The sequence below is a fragment of the Cervus canadensis genome, chromosome 9, assembly GCF_019320065.1.
Source record: "Cervus canadensis isolate Bull #8, Minnesota chromosome 9, ASM1932006v1, whole genome shotgun sequence".
Lineage (NCBI taxonomy): Eukaryota > Metazoa > Chordata > Mammalia > Artiodactyla > Cervidae > Cervus > Cervus canadensis.
Genome location: NC_057394.1, coordinates 16,448,365 through 16,466,414, shown reverse-complemented (window position 1 = coordinate 16,466,414; position 18,050 = coordinate 16,448,365). Strand labels below are relative to the sequence as shown.

At 40.2% G+C, this 18,050-nt stretch overlaps 1 protein-coding gene across 1 annotated transcript in view; it reads left to right on the top strand.

Annotated features, from left to right (window-relative positions):
* LOC122447238 (ATP-binding cassette sub-family C member 4-like) overlaps positions 1-18,050 on the top strand; it is a 146,828-nt gene that overhangs the window by 68,063 nt on the left and 60,715 nt on the right. The window contains exons 15-20 of the mRNA XM_043477774.1: positions 5,354-5,551; positions 6,897-7,037; positions 7,778-7,815; positions 8,503-8,597; positions 10,590-10,736; positions 12,992-13,071. Of these exons, the coding sequence (XP_043333709.1) occupies positions 5,354-5,551; positions 6,897-7,037; positions 7,778-7,815; positions 8,503-8,597; positions 10,590-10,736; positions 12,992-13,071 (699 nt within the window). The remainder of the gene's footprint in view (positions 1-5,353; positions 5,552-6,896; positions 7,038-7,777; positions 7,816-8,502; positions 8,598-10,589; positions 10,737-12,991; positions 13,072-18,050) is intronic.

Below are 18,050 nucleotides of genomic sequence, written 5' to 3'. Positions count from 1 at the left end.
GTTGGGTTATTTATTTGACTTTTTTCTTGTTTCTTGAGGTAAGCCTGTAATGCTATGAACCTTCCCCTTAGCACTGCTTTTACAGTGTCCCATAGGTTTTGGGTTGTTGTGTTTTCATTTTCATTCATTTCTATGCATATTTTGATTTCTTTTTTGACTTCTTCTATGATTTGTTGGTTATTCAGAAGCATGTTATTTAGGCTCCATATGTTTGAATTTTTAATAGTTTTTTTTTTTTTTTCCTGTAATTGAGATCTAATCTTACTGCATTGTGGTCAGAAAAGATGACTGGAATGATTTCAACTTTTTTGAATCTACCAAGGCTAGATTTATGGCCCAGGATGTGATCTATTCTGGAGAAGGTTCCATGTGCGCTTGAGAAAAAGGTAAAATTGATTGTTTGGGGGTGAAATATCCTATAGATATCAATTAGGTCTAGCTGGTCCATTGTGTCATTTAAGGTTTGTGTTTCCTTGTTAATTTTCTGTTTAGTTGATCTATCCACAGGTGTGAGTGGGGTATTAAAGTCTCCCACTATTATTGTGTTATTATTAATTTCCCCTTTCATACTCACTAGCATTTGCCTTACATACTGTGTTGCTCCTATGTTGGGTGCATATATATTTATAATTGTTATATCTTCTTCTTGGATTGATCCTTTGATCATTTTGTAGTGTCCTTCTTTGTCTCTTTTCACAGCCTTTATTTTAAAGTCTGTTTTATCTGATGTGAATATTGCGACTCCTGACTCCTGATTTATTTTGGTCTCAGTTTCCGTGAAATATTTTTTTCTAGCCCTTCACTTTCAGTCTGTATGTGTCCCTTGTTTTGAGGTGGGTCTCTTGTAGACAGCATATATAGGAGTCTTGTTTTTGTATCCATTCAGCCAGTCTTTGTCTTTGGCTTGGGGCATTCAACCCATTTACATTTATGGTAATTATTGATAGGTATGGTCCCATTGCCATTTACTTTTTTGTTTTGGGTTCATGTTTATACAACCTTTCTGTGTTTCCTGTCTAGAGAAGATCCTTTAGCATTTGTTGAAGGGCTGGTTTGGTGGTGCTGAATTCTCTCAGCTTTTGCTTGTCTGTAAAGCTTTTGAATTCTCCTTCATATCTGAATGAGACCCTTGCTGGGTTCAGTAATCTGGGTTGTAGGTTATTCTCTTTCATTACTTTAAGTATGTCCTGCCATTCCCTTCTCGCCTGAAGAGTTTCTATTGATAGATCAGTTGTTATCCTTATGGGAATCCCTTTGTGCATTATTTGTTGTTTCTCCCTTGCTGCTTCTAATATTTGTTCTTCATGTTCGATCTTTGTTAATTTGATTAATATGTGTCTTGGGTATATTGCCTTGGGTTTATCCTCTTTGGGACTCTCTGGGTTTCTTGGACTTGGGTGACTATTTCCTTCCCCATTTTAGGGAAGTTTTCAGCTATTATCTCCTCTAGTATTTTTTCATGGCCTTTCTTTTTGTCTTCTTCTTCTGGGACTCCTATGATTCGAATGTTGGGGCATTTCACATTGTCCCAGAGGTCCCTGAGGTTGTCCTCATTTCTTTTAATTCTTTTTTCTTTTTTCCTCTCTGCTTCATTAATTTCCACCATTTTATCTTCTACCTCACTTATCCTATCTTCTGTCTCCATTATTCTACTGTTGGTTCCCTCCAGAGTGTTTTTGATCTCATTTATTGTGTTATTCATTTTTAATGGACTCTTTTTTATTTCTTCTAGGTCCTTGTTAAACATTTCTTGCATCTTCTCAATCCTTGTCTCCAGGCTATTTATCTGTAATTCCATTTTGTTTTCAAGATTTTGGATCAGTTTATTATCATTATTCTAAATTCTTTTTCAGGTAGATTCCCTATCTCCTCCTCTTTTGTTTGACTTGGTGGGCATTTTTCATGTTCCTTTGCCTGCTAGGTATTTCTCTGCCTTTTCACCTTGTTTAGATTGCTGTGTTTGGAGTGGCCTTTCTGTATTCTGGTGGACTGTGGTTCCTTTTCATTGTGGAGGATTTACCCAGTGGGTGGGATTGGACGATTGGCTTGTCAAGGTTTCCTGGTTAGGGAAGCTTGCATCAGTGTTCTGGTGCGTGCAACTGGATTTCGCAACAGAGTGTCCAGTAGTGAGTTTTGAGATGGGTCTATGTGTTTGGTGTGACTTTGGGCAGCCTGTATGTTGACGCTCAGGGCTATTTTCCTGTGTTGCTGGAGAATTTGCATGGTATGTCTTGCTCTGGAACTTATTGGCTCTTGGGTGGTGGTTTGTTTCAGTGTAAGTATAGAGGCTTTTGGATGATCTCTTATTACTTAATGTTCCCTGTAGTCAGGAGTTTTCTGGTGTTCTCAGGTTTTGGGCTTAAGTCTCCTGCCTCTGGCTTTCAGTCTTATTCTTCCAGTAGCCTCAAGTCTTCTCCAACTATACAGCACTGATAATAAAAGTTCTAGGTTAATGGTGAAAAGATTCTCCACAGTGAGGGACACCCAGAGAGGTTCACAGAGTTACATGAAGAAGAGGAGTTGGAGGAGGGTGATAAAGATGAGCAGGAGGAGAAAAAGGGGGACTCAAGAAGAAAGAGACAGATCTAGGCAGTACTCTGTTCCCTAAGTATTCTCCATAGCCCAGATCACCCACAGAGATTCACAGAATTGGATTGAGAAGAGAAGGGGGGAGGGAGGAAATAAAGGTGATCTGGGGGAGAAAAAGGAGAGTCAAAAGTGGGAGAGAGTAATCATCACACTCCTGAGTAAAAATGGGTATTGAATATTGGATTCTTAAATGTCCAAAATTGGTATCAAATCTGAAATACAAAGATTAAAAATCTAGAGTCTAGGTTAGACTCTTAAAAATAAAATATTAAAAACAAAAACACAAAAAATTTAAGAAATATATATGAATTTTGCTTTAAAGATAGGTGGTTTTTTTTTTGCAAAGTTATAGTGAAATGAAAATGAAAATTAAGGAGTAATAGAGGAGTAATGGAGGACTTTAAGAGAAAATAAAAGAAATAAAATTTTTTAAAGAAAAAAAATTTTTTAATTAAAAAATAGTAAAAATATATGAAAATGAAAATGAAAATTAAGGAGTAATAGAGGACTTTAAAAGAAAATAAAAGAAAATGAAAATTAAGGAGTAATAGAGGAGTAATAAGGAATTTTAAAAGAAAATAAAAGAAAAAATAATAAATAAAAAAATTTTTTTAATTAAAAAAAATAGTAAAAATATATCTAGGAATTTCTCTGGAGCTGTTGTGGGCAGTGTGGATTCAGTTCAGTTTCAGATAGCTCCTTGTTCCGTCTTACACTTCTTGATATCTATAGGCCCCTTCTGGTGTAGTCAGTGTTAACTACAGGTATTTTAACCTGTCAGGTGTGTCACTTCTGAAGCGGTTCCCTTTGTTTATTTGGCTTTTGTTTGCTGGTCTCTTCAGTGTCTAATTTCTGCCCTGACACAAGTGGGCGGAGGTGGTCTCTTATTTAGGTTCACTTGTTCCGTGGTGCTGTGGGGAGGGAGGGGCACTGCAGACAAATATCACTGGTCTGTGTGGGGAGCACTTGCAGTGTTCCAGCCACACTGGGTTTGCCCCCACTCACGGCGTGTGTGCTGTCCCAGTCTACACTGCTCAGGCTCTAGGCCGTTCTATAGGGAGCGGGCCCTGAGTTGCGTGCATTTCCAAATTTCAGTTACTCCACAAAAGCGCAGGCTTGGTTGGGCCTGCGCTTTGTGCCTTCCCTGGCCCAAGCAGCTCAGGCAGCCAGGATCTTGATGAGCACACTCTCCCCAGGTGCAGTGCGCCTTATCCCCTCAGCGGTCCCAGCCTCAGTTTCCACGCGTGCCAGTCCTGTGCACCTTGTGTCTGTTCTGGGGAGCTGGTCTCTAGCTGTGACCCTCCCAGCAGATGTCAACCATCCAGAATCTCAGGAAGTCTTTGGTTAGAAACTGGAAGCCTGTTTGCAGTTTGGTAGGGTATGCAGTCTCTGGGGCCTAGTTTTCCCCTTTCCCCTCCCCCCTGCCTCCTGCCTCCAGTAGGGGATGGGCCGGCCCGCAGCCGGCTAGCTCTTCTCTGGAATTGCTCAGTCCTTCCTTTGTTCTGCGCACGGGCCAGCAGTGTGTTTGGGCCGGTTAATTTTCTCTCTCTCTCTTGCTATCCCACAGTTTAAGTTGCTATTTCACGTTAGCTCCCTCCGATTGCCCTCAGGGCATTCAGGCCCAGTACTTATCCTAAGCAATGCCACCCGCTCCTCTCCGTTCAGCCCCCACTTGCTGGTGGCGGATGCGAGTGTCTGGGGTACTTTTATGCTGGGAGTTGCTTTTAGGCATGTAATCTGTGGGTTTTATTTCTTTTTCCTCCCAGTTAGGTTGCCCTCTGAGATTCGAAAACTTCCCCCAACCCGCCCAGTGAGAGGCTTTCCTGGTGTTTGGAAACTTCCTCTATTATGACTCCCTTCCTGGGACGGATCTCCATCCCTAGCTCTTTTGTCTCTCTTTTTATCTTTTATGTTTTGTCCTACCTCCTTTCGAAGACAATGGGCTGCTTTTCTGGGTGCCTGATGTCCTCTGCTAGAGATCAGAAGTTGTTTTGTAGAGTTTGCTCAGTGTTCAAATGTTCTTTCAATGAATTTGTAGGAGAGAATGTGGTCTCCCCGTCCTATTCCTCTGCCATCTTAGCTCCTCTGAATTCTAATATTGTATTTTTAAGAGTCTAACCTCTACTCTAGATTTTTAATCTTTGTTTTTTAGGATTTGATATCAATTTTGGACATTTAAGAATCCAATCTTCAGTACCCATTTTTACTCAAGAGTGTGATTACTGGTTTGATTACTCTCTCCCCCTTTTAACTCTCCATTTTCTCCCCCAAATCACCTCTAATTCCTCCCTCCCCCTTCTCTTCTCAATCCAATTCTGTGAATCTCTGTGGGTGTTCTGGGCTATGGAGAATACTTAGGGAACAGAGTACTGCCTAGATCTGTCTCTCTCCTCAAGTCCCCATTTTTCTCCTCCTGCACACCTCTATCTCCTTCCTCCCTCTCCTCTTCTTCATGTAACTCTGTGAACCCCTCTGGGTGTCCCTCACTGTGGAAAATCTTTTTATGATTAACCTATAAGTTTAATTATCAGTGCTGTATGGATGGAGAGGTCTTGAGGCTACTGGAAGAATAAGACTGACAGCTCAGTTGTGAGCTGACTGAACTAGATTTCTCAACAAGAATTCTATACCCAGGGATCATTTTTTTTTTTTTTCAAAAATGGTAATTTAAGACCAGATAACTTTTCTTGATTAGTATTTAGGTTGGTTTAATATTCAAATATATTCAAATATAAATTAATTCCTCTCAAATTTTTTATTTTAGGGGATAACGGTGGAAAGAGGAACTTACTCTGAGTTCCAGAAATCTGGGATAGATATTTTTTCCCTTTTTGAGAAGGGGAATGAGCAGTCTGAACCATCTCCAGTTCCAGAAACTCCCACTGTGATCTCTGAGTCTTTGGTTCTGTCTCTCCAATCTCCCAGACCCTCATTGAAAGATGTGGCTCCAGAAAACCAAGAAGTGAGTTTCTCATCCTGCAGTGTGCCTTGGTCTGTCTGATCTTGGTGGTCTCATGGACCTTCAGTCTGCTCTGCTCATGACATCTCCGTTTGTCCCAAAGTAGACCCTAAGGTCCCAAAGTCTTGTTCCATGAAATTGGTAGCATTAGAAGAGCATGAAGGGAGCAAGCCTGCTTGGGGTTCCCCTTTGAGTGATGGAGAATCTTATGGAGATCAGCAGTGGGTGCACTGCTATGAATTTCTGAGTGAATGTGGCTCACACTGATTGGGGACTCTTCAGTTTACCATAATTACATCCTACTCATGGTGGTGGGCCCCTGCTTCCCTTATGCATCCAGAGGCTTAATGTGAAGACCCCCTTAGACTGATTCCCTGCTGTTGTCACATTAAATAATCCACTTTTCCTATATGTTGGAATGTTCTAGCACTGCCTGTGACTGACGGTAGTATTTTGCCTCTGTGTCAGATGGTTTGTGATAGGCCAGAGGTAAAGTGTGCAAAGGACCTGACACATGGTAGACACTTCGGTGTTAGTTCCCATCCTCCTTTCTTACCCTTAAAGACTGAGAACCACATCTTATCAACCCTGAATCCCAGTGGCCAGGATACAGCCAAGGACATCCTAGCCTCCTGTGACTCTACAATGCATTCTAAGTCCTCCGGACAGAAATGCACTAGATCTCCCTTAAAAATATACACAGATATTCCTTGATATCCAAACCCAGGAGCCTGGAATGATTCTGATAAGTATTCAGATTAGCTGTTCACTTTCTAAACTGAGGGATCACTCTCTGAAATTTAGGAACCAAATATATTTAGGTTATATGCTTGCAACATGCTATCCAAACTCCTATTTACTCAACTCTCTCTGTGTACTCAGTTTACTGTATTTGGCTAATGTTTTGAGCCCCAAATATATTTTATGTTTCTATCATTGAATGACACAAGTCATCTGGAGGAATACATTAGCTCCATATCATTTTGTGTGTTATTTTAGAGGAAGTTTCTGCATTTATACATTAATTGATTTTGTTGTGTGTGTGTTGAGAGTCATGTTCTATTTTAAGCAAAGCTCCCCAACAGTGAATAACCTCATGTGAGTGACGTTTAATTATTTCTCAGAGATTCCTACAAGTGGGATGGCTGGGTCCAGGGGTAAACACATATGTGGTTTGCCCAGATATTCCCACACCCTTCTCCATAGGAGATGGATCATCCTGCACTCCTACCGGTATATTAGATGTGTCTGTTTCCTACAGCTTTGCAGTGAAGGACATTGTTGAACTCTTGAAATTTGGGGTTCATTTTAAAAAATTTCATCTCTCACTGCCATTTTTCCCTTCTAGACTGAGAATATACAGGTTATACTACCTCTGGAGGACCATTTGGAAGGAAAAGTTGGTTTTAAGACCTATAAGAATTACTTCACAGCTGGTGCTGACTGGTCTGTCATCATCTTCCTTATTCTAGTAAACATCGCAGCTCAGGTATGTAAGGGTGTTTATTTTGATTTGTGCACTCAGCTATTTATATTATATTTTATAATTCTTTTTATATATTTATATTAAGAGATTTATCTCAAAGACTTGACTCATGCAGCTGTGGGCCTAGCTTGGTGAATGTGAAATCAGAAAGGCAGGCCTGTAGACTGAAACCTCAGACAGAAGCTGACCCTGATGTCTTGAGACAGAATTTCTTCCTCTTCCAGGAGGCCTCAGGTTTTGCTCTTAGGGCCTTTGACTGACTGGATGAGGCGACCATCCATTACTATTTTGAGAGTGATCTCTACTTAAGTCCTGATGATGGATGTGAGCCACATCCACAAAATACCTTCACAACAACACCTAGATGAGTGTTTAGTTGAATTGCTAGAGATTGGCTGGCCTAGCCAAGCTGACACCCAGAACTGACTATCACTACCTGTCAAGATTTTTGCTTTGAAAAATCCCAGTATTTTTTGTTATTACTGCCTTTTGCAGTCTACTTGGATTTGCATTGAAGTACATTATATTTGGAGAGCAAAGTCTTCTAGGGAAAAGGGGATTTCTTTTAAACATATTAACTTGTAAGATGCCCTCCCCTGACCTGTGGTCTTCTGGGATGTGGGACTTGGTGAAAGACCTGAGCCAGAAGGACTATTCTGGAGCCTTTCCATCCCCCATCCTAGTGCGTGGGGTATGAGGGCTCAGTAATGTCAGTGTCTGAGTGACAGTTGTTTCCGCTCCAGGTTTCCTACATCCTGCAGGATTGGTGGCTTGCATTCTGGTGAGTGATTCCTGGTCTGACCCAACGTACTGTGAAATCTACACAAAGGCTCAATTTCCCACAGAGTCAGGAGGAGAGGTGGTGCTAGTTCAGCCTCCTCTTCTGACCCTCACGTAGTTTCCCTGAAGCAAAATGAAAGTTCCTGTGGGTGGTTTTGATCCCCTTGTGGTATCTCTCCATGTCCCTCCGTTTAGCAGCTTTTTCACAGACATTTTTTAATTATTTTTTTGAACTTTTAATATTGTATTGGGATATGGCTGATCAACAATGTTGTGATAGTTTCATTTGAATAGTCAAGGGACACAGCCATACATATACATGTATTCATTCTCCCCCAAACTTCCCTCCCATCTATTCTGCCACATGACATTGGAGATATGTGTTATACAATAAATCCTTGTTGGTTACCCATTTTAAATATAGAAGTTTGTGCATGAACATCCAAAATATCTAACTATCCTTCCCCTCAGCAACCATTAATTTCATTTTCTAAGTCTGTCTTCACAGATAATTTTGAAAACTGAAAGTCGTGGTTCAGATTTTTAAAAGGGAGATACACATAGGACCTTTAAGATGGGAAACACTTTCCAGCATAATATACATTTCTTGAATTGAGGCAATTTTTTGTGATATTTGTGTAAATTCTATGTATGTCTAAAGTGTAATTTTTTTTTTCCTCTTCCATAGGGCGAATGAACAAAGTAACCTCTTTTTTGGGGTATCCCAAAAAGAAGATGAAGGTGTAGTATTCATTCTGAACTGGTACTTAAGAGTTTATTCAGGTAAACCTGAGTCATTTGCTCTATAATACCAGAATTTAAGATGCTTACAATGAGTCTGCATGAGCAACGAGGGCTTCCAGAATACTTCAGTAATGTCTTAATAGATCAGGTATCTGAATCACATTTACTCAGTGAATTAATTAGAATAATTATTTTAAAGATCTGCTAGAAGAAAAAGGTTGAATGAAGACTCTTAACTTGCTCCATACTGGATGTTGGTAGTTAAACCAGGATTGCATATTGAGAAAATCAGTCACTGGAAATATGTAGCCACTGTGTATTCTAATATGTGGTTTAGCTACACCTTGTATCATTATATGGATGGGGGAGGAGAGTAGAAATGAATCCCCACCCTGTGGTTCAGGTTATTCCAATTCTGTCTGAATAAATCTTGGCTTTTATTGATCTTGGGTGAAATCATCCGGCAGCCTGGGCTGCAAATAAAAGCATTATTCCCTCCCAGGTATGCAAAGCTCCCCTTTCCACACTGCTCATCTCCTGGGCTTCTCTCATAACTTGAGAAGCTAAGCAGGGGAAATCCAGTGTCTGGAATTAGGATTCCTTGTCTTTCTTACCCTGAGATCACAGTGTTACCTCCTCCCCAACTGTGTGATTAATTCAAACTTTGGCTTGCCAGACTAATATTAACATGACTCTCTCTATTCACAAGAGTATTTAGAATATATATAGCATAGCATTACATACTATTTAAAGGAGGTCTTTAACAAAAATTTTAAATGTCTTCTTTATCCATTCATCTGTTGATGGGCATTTAGGTTGCTTCCATGTCCTAGCTTTTGTAAATAGTGTTGCTATGAACACTGGGGTGCGTGCGTCTTTTTAAATTATGGCTTGAATTATGCCCAGTAGTGGGATTGCTGGGTCATATGGTGGTTCTATTTTCAATTTTTTAAGGAACCTCCACACTGTTCTCCATAGTGACTGTACCAATTTACATTCCTGCTAACAGTGCAAGAAGGTTCCCTTTTTCCACAACTTCTCTAGCATTTATTGTTTGTATATTTTTTTATGATGGTCATTCTGACTGGTGTGAGGTAATACTTTATTATAGTTTTGATCTGCATTTCTCAAATAATGATATTGAGCTTCTTTTCAAGTGCCTCTTGACTATCTGTATGTCTTCTTTGGAGAAAGGTCTATATAGGTCTTCTGCCCATTTTTGATTTTTTTTTTTTTAATATTAAGCTGCATGAGCTATTTGTATATTGTGGAGACTAATCCCTGGTCAGTTACTTATTTTTTAATTATTTTCTTCCATTCTCAGGGCTATATTTTCATCTCATTTATGGTATATATATATACACTGGATCAGGGGAGGGGGGTTCCCTGGGTGGCTCAAATGGTGAAGAATCTGCCTGCAATGCTGGAGACCTGAGTTTCATCCCTGGGTCAGGATGAACCACTGGGTAAAGGAGTGGCAACCCACTCCAATATTCATGCTTGGAGAATTCCATGGACAGAGGAGTCTGGTGGGCTACAGTCCATGGGGTCGCAAAGAGTATGACTTGACTGAGCAACTCTTTCACTTTCACCAAAGCATACCTTATTTTAGATTATGGGACATGTTGTAAATAATGAGATTTGAAATGTGGAGAAAGGAAGATCAGCTACTTGTATAATTATCTATCTTATAAGTTTTATTAGAACTTGTAATTGAATTAGGGAAGCCTAGAATAAAGCTGTAGTTTACACATGATTTTTTCCCCCTGTGTTGTTTCTATTTAGTGGGAGGAAAACAGTGATTTTTATATTTTTCTTTATAAATGTATTTTTGAAAGCATTAAACTTTTAAATAACCTACTTTTTATATATATATATGTTTATATATTTTATTCTGTATATATGTAAATCTCTATACAAATTTTATTTATAGAGTAAAATGCACAGTATCTTTTTAAACTGCCTGCCATGCTTTAGCATGGTTGAGGATAAGACAGAGATCTTCTGCTCAGTGGTGTTTCTTTATTTCAGGATTAACTGTGTCTACCGTCCTTTTTGGCATCACAAGGTCTCTGTTGACATTCTACATCCTTGTTAATTCTTCACAAACTTTGCACAACAAAATGTTGGAGACCGTTCTAAGAGCTCCGGTATTGTTTTTCGATAGAAATCCAATAGGTAAGTTAGACACCACATTTCTTAATGAATATGTCTTGTTAACACATTAAGTGCCTATTTACATTTTGAAAATGGAAGAGATGCTTAGGAGAAAATCACTGTGTATGTTTATTCATTTTCTACAAAAAGCTTCACAGATAATTTTTCCTACCAGAGAAAATCTAAAATATAGGAGCATATGTTTTTATTCCAATTTATACATGTCTGTAAAAATACATGAATGTTTACTTTGCAGGATGATTTAGGAGTCCATTTGTTATGTGGCATATGAAACACACAACAGATGATGAAAATGTGTTGAAATGTTTTTGACTAGTTGTTAAAACGCTGGCTGTGTTACATGGTGTTAAGCTAACTAGGAAGGACCATCTTCCAGGAACATCTCTACAGAAGATAGGCCATGTATTTCTTTCTTTCATTGCCCATCCATTTCTGGGACCACAGAGTTCTGACATGTGCTCATATTTTGAGTTTTACCTAAATGGTAATGTAAAATTAATTAAAATACAAGATCAGTGAAATGTAAACATCCTCTTCAATAAAACCAACTCTCTAGTTTTACAGTGGACTTTTGGTTACATTAAAGATGTCTTATGGTATGTAGCAGGTGCATCTTCTTTATTCACAGGTGTTGAGAGTCAGATTGTTTCCCTGTGAGCTGAAAAAAGCCACTTTAGTTTAATATTCCTGCAGAGAGTCAGGGTTCTCTGACCAAAGCAATGACTAGCAATGGTCAAAGAAACAGATCCAGCATGGAGTCTAAATTGGCTCCTCCTTGTTATAATTCCTTTGATGTACACCTCCCCTATCTGGGGCCAGTGTCCTTTTCTTTCTCGTCCTGAGTCTCCTCAGGGTGCACCACCCTTGCAGGGTGCAGCATCCTGATGGCTGCAGCATCCTCTGTTTACTGAAGTGACTGGTGACATTTTTAGTTTATGCCAGATATTTACCGGAAATACCCATATCCTATCCTGAAGCCTTAAGGATATATTATTATTGTGGATTCTGAGAAGGGAAATAAAATCAATGATAAATGATTCTTAGTCATTAGTAATATTTCTGTTTTCCTGCCTACATCTCTGTGGTCTTCTTAGATGCTTATTCGTAAGTCTGTGCTTGTCACACCTGGTACACCTCTGAAAATAACGACTTATTACCCCAGTAGTAAACTGACAACTTGGAAATGGCAACAATCCAAAATTTCCCAAAATGTGAGGTGCTATAAGCCATCTGGAGGGAAAAAAATTTACAGAGAGGTTATAGTTATGTTTATTTAGAAAGTATCACTTGGCAAAATTAATCTTGATAATTAAAGCAAAATAGGTGTGAAAATTAGGATTACCTTAGGTATTTTACAACTGTTTATTTACTGATTTAGCGCTTGGAGTGAGCCTTAGATGGGATGGATCTAAAGGGAGGGAACATTCTCAAATCCACTAACTCTCCCTGGTACTGCCGCAAGCTTCCCCCATTCTTTTAGAAATCAGGACTCAATTTCAATTCCCCACCCACTGCCGTTTGGTGGTATTTTTGTTTCTCTTTAGCTATCATCCTATTTTGTCTTTCATTTTGCCACTGACATTGTCTTATTTCATATGAATTTGTAATATATTAAATTTGCTGTTGTTTTACCACTAAGTTATATCCGACTCTTCTGTAGTCCCATGGACTGTAGCCTGCCAGGCTCCTCTGTCCATGGGATTTCCCAGGCAAGAATACTGGAGTGGGTTGCCATTTCCTCCTCCAGGGGATCTTCTTGACCCAGGTATTGATCCCATGTCTCTTATGTCTCCTGCATTGGCAGGTGGATTGTTTTGCACTGAGTCCCTAGGGAAACTCAATATATTAAATATTTAATACATGTACTTCATTTTTTAAAAGATTTATTTATTTACTTTTAGTTGCATTGGGTCTTTGTTGCTGTATGTGGGCTTTCTCTAGTTATAGTGAGCAAGGCTTACTCTTCATTGCAGTGCCTGGGCTTCACACTGTGGTGGTTTTTTCTGTTGCAGAGCTCAGACTTTAGGCACATGGGCTTCAGTAGTTGTGGCGCACAGGCTTAGTTGCTCTGTGGCATGTGAACTCTTCCTGGACCAGAGATTGAACCCATGGCCCCTACACTGGGGACACTGTTCCACCAGGGAAGACCCTAAATACGTAGTCTTCAAGAATATTGTTTTGATTTGTTCATGGATTGTTCCTCTTAAAGCTCCTATCTGAGGAAATGAGTAATTTCTTGTATCCTTTTCTTGCAGGAAGAATTCTGAATCGTTTCTCCAAAGACATTGGGCATATGGATGACTTGCTGCCCCTGATATTTCTTGATTTCATCCAGGTAACGTAACAGTCCTGTCAGAGTTCTCACAGGGAAGAGCAGAGTGCCTGTTTCTCAAGGATTTTTCTTTTTTTTTTTTTTTTTCCCCATTTATTTTTATTAGTTGGAGGATTTTCCACAGGGGCTGAGGGTGGGCCTTTCAGCCTGGTGATGTGTCCTGTTATCTTCAGTAAAGACCATGTTTGTGAGAAAGAGGTGCAGTTCTAAATGGGAGGGTGCATTAACATGAGTAACCCCTTGGGCAGGAATGTCTACACAGTCATGTCAACATTGGTCTGAAGCAGCAGCATGCTGGGTAAGTGGTTCTCCCTCTGCCTCCAAGGTGTATGGTGTGGATTCCTTTTACTGTGAGCACATTTTATAATATAGAAATAATCAGAGCTCATGGAAAGATAGCCTAGATTAACTGAATTATGCATTTTATTGGGCTTCCCACATTACTTAGTGGTAAAGAATTCACCTGCCAATGCAGGAGATGCAAGAGATGTGGATTTGATACCTGGGTTGGGAAGATGCCCTGTAGAAGGGAATGGCAACACACTTCAGTATTCTTGCCAAGAAAATTCCACGAACAGAGGATCCTGGCAGGCTACAGTCCATGGGGCTGCAGAGTTGGACACAACTGAGCACGAGCATGATGCATTGTATTCCCACAGACGACAAATATCTGCTGCACCACTGTATTTGTATAAAGCCAGGTGTGGTTCCTTACAAAGAAAAGATTGACTAAAAATAAGGTGAAAATAATACTTTAACAAGGACGATGTTGTTTAGTTGCTAAGTTGTGTCCAACTCTTTTGTGACCCCATGGACTGCAGCCCGCCAGGCTCCTCCATCCGTGGGATTTCTCAGGCAAGAATACTGGAGTGGGTTGCCATTTCCTTGTCTGGGGGGTATTCCTGACCCAGAGATCAAACTGTGTCTCCTGCGTCTCCTATATTGCAGGCAGATTCTTACCACTGAGCCACCTAGGAAGTCCAAGAAGGACCATAGAAGAGCACCTTTGAAGATACAAAGCCAGCAATTTGATTCCAGGATCAAAGTCATCTCAGAAAATATCTTTTGTTGATGTAGACAGTTTTTCTTTTCACAATCTTATTGCTCTGTCTTAAGGTGTCTTAAAAAAGAGAGAGATAGACCTACAGGAATACCTTCTTTCTAGCCTCTGTTTGTCTGTGAATTTGAGGTTCTAAGAAAGTTAGGTCATCTCAGCTCTCATCCTCACATTCAGTATTGATGCTCTTATGGAGTGTGTGTATGTGTGTGTGTGTTTTTTTCCCTCTGTTATTCTGTCTACTTATCAGTGGTTAAACCTGTGGGGAATTTACTTTTTCTTTCCAAGTGTTAATTTTGGAAATGAAATGCATTTGTCCAAAGCTGCACATAGAAGTGCAGCAATGAACAGTGCAGCAGTGTCCTACAGACAGTGCAGCCTGTGGGTAAGGCTTCCACTGTTACCAGTGAGAACTAAGCTGAGATGCAGAGGCAGAGGACTTTTACTACAAAGATGTCTGATTTTTTTTTTTTCTCTTCTGCAAGCTTATGTTATAAATGTGCCCTCCTAGGTTTAGCTACACAATTTATCCCTGAAAACAATTTTTCCCTAAAAACAGTGTCATGTTTTGACAGTGATTGTGAATTACTTTGAAAGGATTTTGTGAAAGGTTCTGTTTCTTTGCTACAGCAAGCTAGGCCAAGGTTGGGTTTCCACCATGTGCTTAGCATATGGTTAGTTAGTCATAATAATCAGAATTTGTCGCATATTTTTGGATGGCATATAGAGGGACAGGGATAGATGCTACCTGATTTCAGCAGGAAATATTCTCATTAAAGAGGAGAGAAAATTCTAGTCTAGCTAATTTCCAGTCCCTCCTCTACCACTTGTAGTTCAATTATCTTGAAGTTTGGTGGAGGCGTCCTAAAGTTCATTAGAAGTAAGAGTCTGCTCTTAGAGAGAGAGACCTGGGATGAGCATGGAGCCTGTGTATTCTTCACTGAGCAAGTAGCTAAATCTCTGCAGATGGATGAGATTGTCAAGAGAGAGGGAAGCATTTTAGGAGCCAAGATCAGAAGCTTCAGGAAGTCTTGATATTCAGAGAGAAAGCAGAGAGAAAAGTACAAAAGACTCATAATGAACAGCGAGGAAGAAAGGAGGAGATGCGGTGGAGACCCAAGGAATGACAGGTCTGTTCAGTGCAAACAAACAGGTGAGCCCACGGAAACGTCTTGGTTGATTTGGAATCAGGAGACATCTGCTGACCCGAGGAGCAGGTTTCAGATGGGAGGAGTTAGAGAGCAAAGGGCTGCAAGTCCAGGAGGCGTGGAGGGAGTTGAGATGAAGACAGACTGGAAGGAGTTTGAATGAATCAAAACAGAGGCCCATCTGGAATGTAGGGTATGAGAAGCTCTTGCTTGTTGTTTGAGATTTTAGTTTCTGGAAGGGGAGTATGAGAGATGGTGGGTGGTTTTTCCATCTTTACCCTTCTTCCCTTCAACAAACAAGGTGAGGCCCTGAGGTAGAGGGGTGAGTCAGGTATAAAGCCCTCCCCTCATGGGTCTCACCAGTCCTCCAGGGAACGACGGCATCCAGAGATTCCCCTTGATAACTTTGGAATCCTAATTGTGGGAGCTCTGTGGAGGAAGTCCTGGAAGGCAAACTGGATGTAGAGGCTGGAGGCAGTTAGAGGTGGTGCAGGAGGTGGCAGAGCTTCTAGGAGGTGACATTTAATAAGAGGGAAAGGCCACTGTGGATGGTGGGTCAGAAGGTGCTGCTGGAAGCAGAGTTCCCATGTGGGACCCAGTCTTTCTCTCTATCACCAGGTGAGAGGGGAGAAGGGATGGGTCTGGAAGGACATTGTTCAACTGTTAGCACACCTGTGTTCAAACTCGTTTTTGATGATTTTGTTTATCCTTGGTGTATTTGATAAACCTTAGAAGATTCTTGATCATTGTTATTTTTATTACTTCTAAAGTGTTTATTCCGTATACTTTCCCGCTAATTCCTTCTCAATCCCTTAAATGAAATTTCAGATTAGTTATTTAACATTTTGTGATAGTGATGTCAAGTGTGGCTAAGGAAAACCCTAGATTCTGAGTAGTGGTTTACACCGCAGGACGGTCCATACCTTCAGGTGATGTCATTCAGAGACCAGATCCCAACAGAGAGGCACATGAGTTTGTGCACCATCCTGTACCCTGACTCTTACAGCCACCAACCTGTTTAGTCACTTTATATAAGTGGTTGGGCAAATTGGAGTTGTTCACTATTTCAAAGGATGGAGGAAAACATCATAAAAATCAATTTATGTGGTGTGCTTGCACGTGATAATCATTCATGATGTCAACAGCTTTAAAGTGTGTGGCAGTGCAGAGTCCCACAGTCTACCTTTTCAAGCCCCCGTCCCAGCTCTCCCTCTTACCATCTCCGCCCCACAAAGCCACACACTCCTTTCTATAAAATGGAGAAAGTAATACCCACTTCCTAAGGTTTGTTGGGAAGACAAAATGAAGTTCATTTTAATATTATTATTCATTTAACATATAAATGCATGTTGAGCATAAAGTATTGGGTAATTATTTTTTAAATACTACATATGTTTTAGGTAAGTGAAATAGGCTCAAGACAATGTTGTTGCTCAGTCACTGAGTCATGTTCGACTCTTTGTGACCCCATGAACTGCCAGACCTTCCTGTCCCTCACTGTCTCCCGGAGTTTGCCCAAGTTTATGTCCATTGAGTCAGTGATGCCATCCAGCCATCTCATTCTCTGCCACCCTCTTCTCCTTTTGCTGTTGGCAAAATGACATGATGTTGTATTAAAGTTATTGTCAGAGACAGTTTTCAGGCCTGTAAATATCTTCTCATGAGTTTGTATCACAGAGACTCTAGGTTTGTAATCCTTGAAGATTTTAAAGGACACTTTCTTATGTAGACTCACAGAATAAAAATCAGTTGTTTTCAAGATAGACCCATGAGCATTAAATATTTGAAATTAATGTAATTTTCATGCAACTTAACAAAGCCCCAAATAACACTGAGTAAGAAGTCTCAATTATCTATAATTCTTGTTACTGAAATCATCACCTCCAAGGAGTCTTCCTACTGCTAAAATAAGTGAAAATGAAAGTGAGATGTGGAAGTTAGGTTTAGGCATTTTAAGTTTCCAAAAAAAAGTTTAGGACAGCTCTGAGCATGTGAACTTGCACACAGCTGCTCTCAGCAAAATACTGTAATTTATTGAGGAAAGCTAAGCTAATAGCCAACATCTGCTGGATCATCGAAAAAGCAAAAGAGTTCCAGAAAAACATCTATTTCTGCTTTATTGACTATGCCAAAGCCTTTGACTATGTGGATCACAATAAACTGTGGAAAATTCTGAAATAGATGGGAATACCAGACCACCTGACCTGCCTCTTGAGAAACCTGTATGCAGGTCAGGAAGCAACAGTTAGAACTGGATATGGAACAACTGACTGGTTCCAAATAGGAAAAGGAGTACATCAAGGCTGTATATTATCACCCTGCTTATTTAACTTATATGCAGAGTACATTATGAGAAACACTGGCCTGGATGAAGCACAAGCTGGAATCAAGATAGCCGGGAGAAATATCAATAACCTCAGATATGCAGATGACACCCTTATGGCAGAAAGTGAAGAGGAACTAAAAAGCCTCTTGATGAAAGTGAAAGAGGAGGGTGAAAAAGTTGGCTTAAAGCTCAACATTCAGAAAACTAAGACCATGGCATCTGGTCCCATCACTTCATGGGAAATAGATGGGGAAACAGTGGAAACATGTCAGACTTTATTTAGGGGGGCTCCAAAATCACTGCGGATGGTGACTGCAGCCATGAAATTAAAAGACACTTACTCCTTGGAAGGAAAGTTATGACCAACCTAGACAGTATATTAAAAAGCAGAGACATTACTTTGCCAACAAAGGTCCATCTAGTCAAGGCTATGGTTTTTCCAGTGGTCATG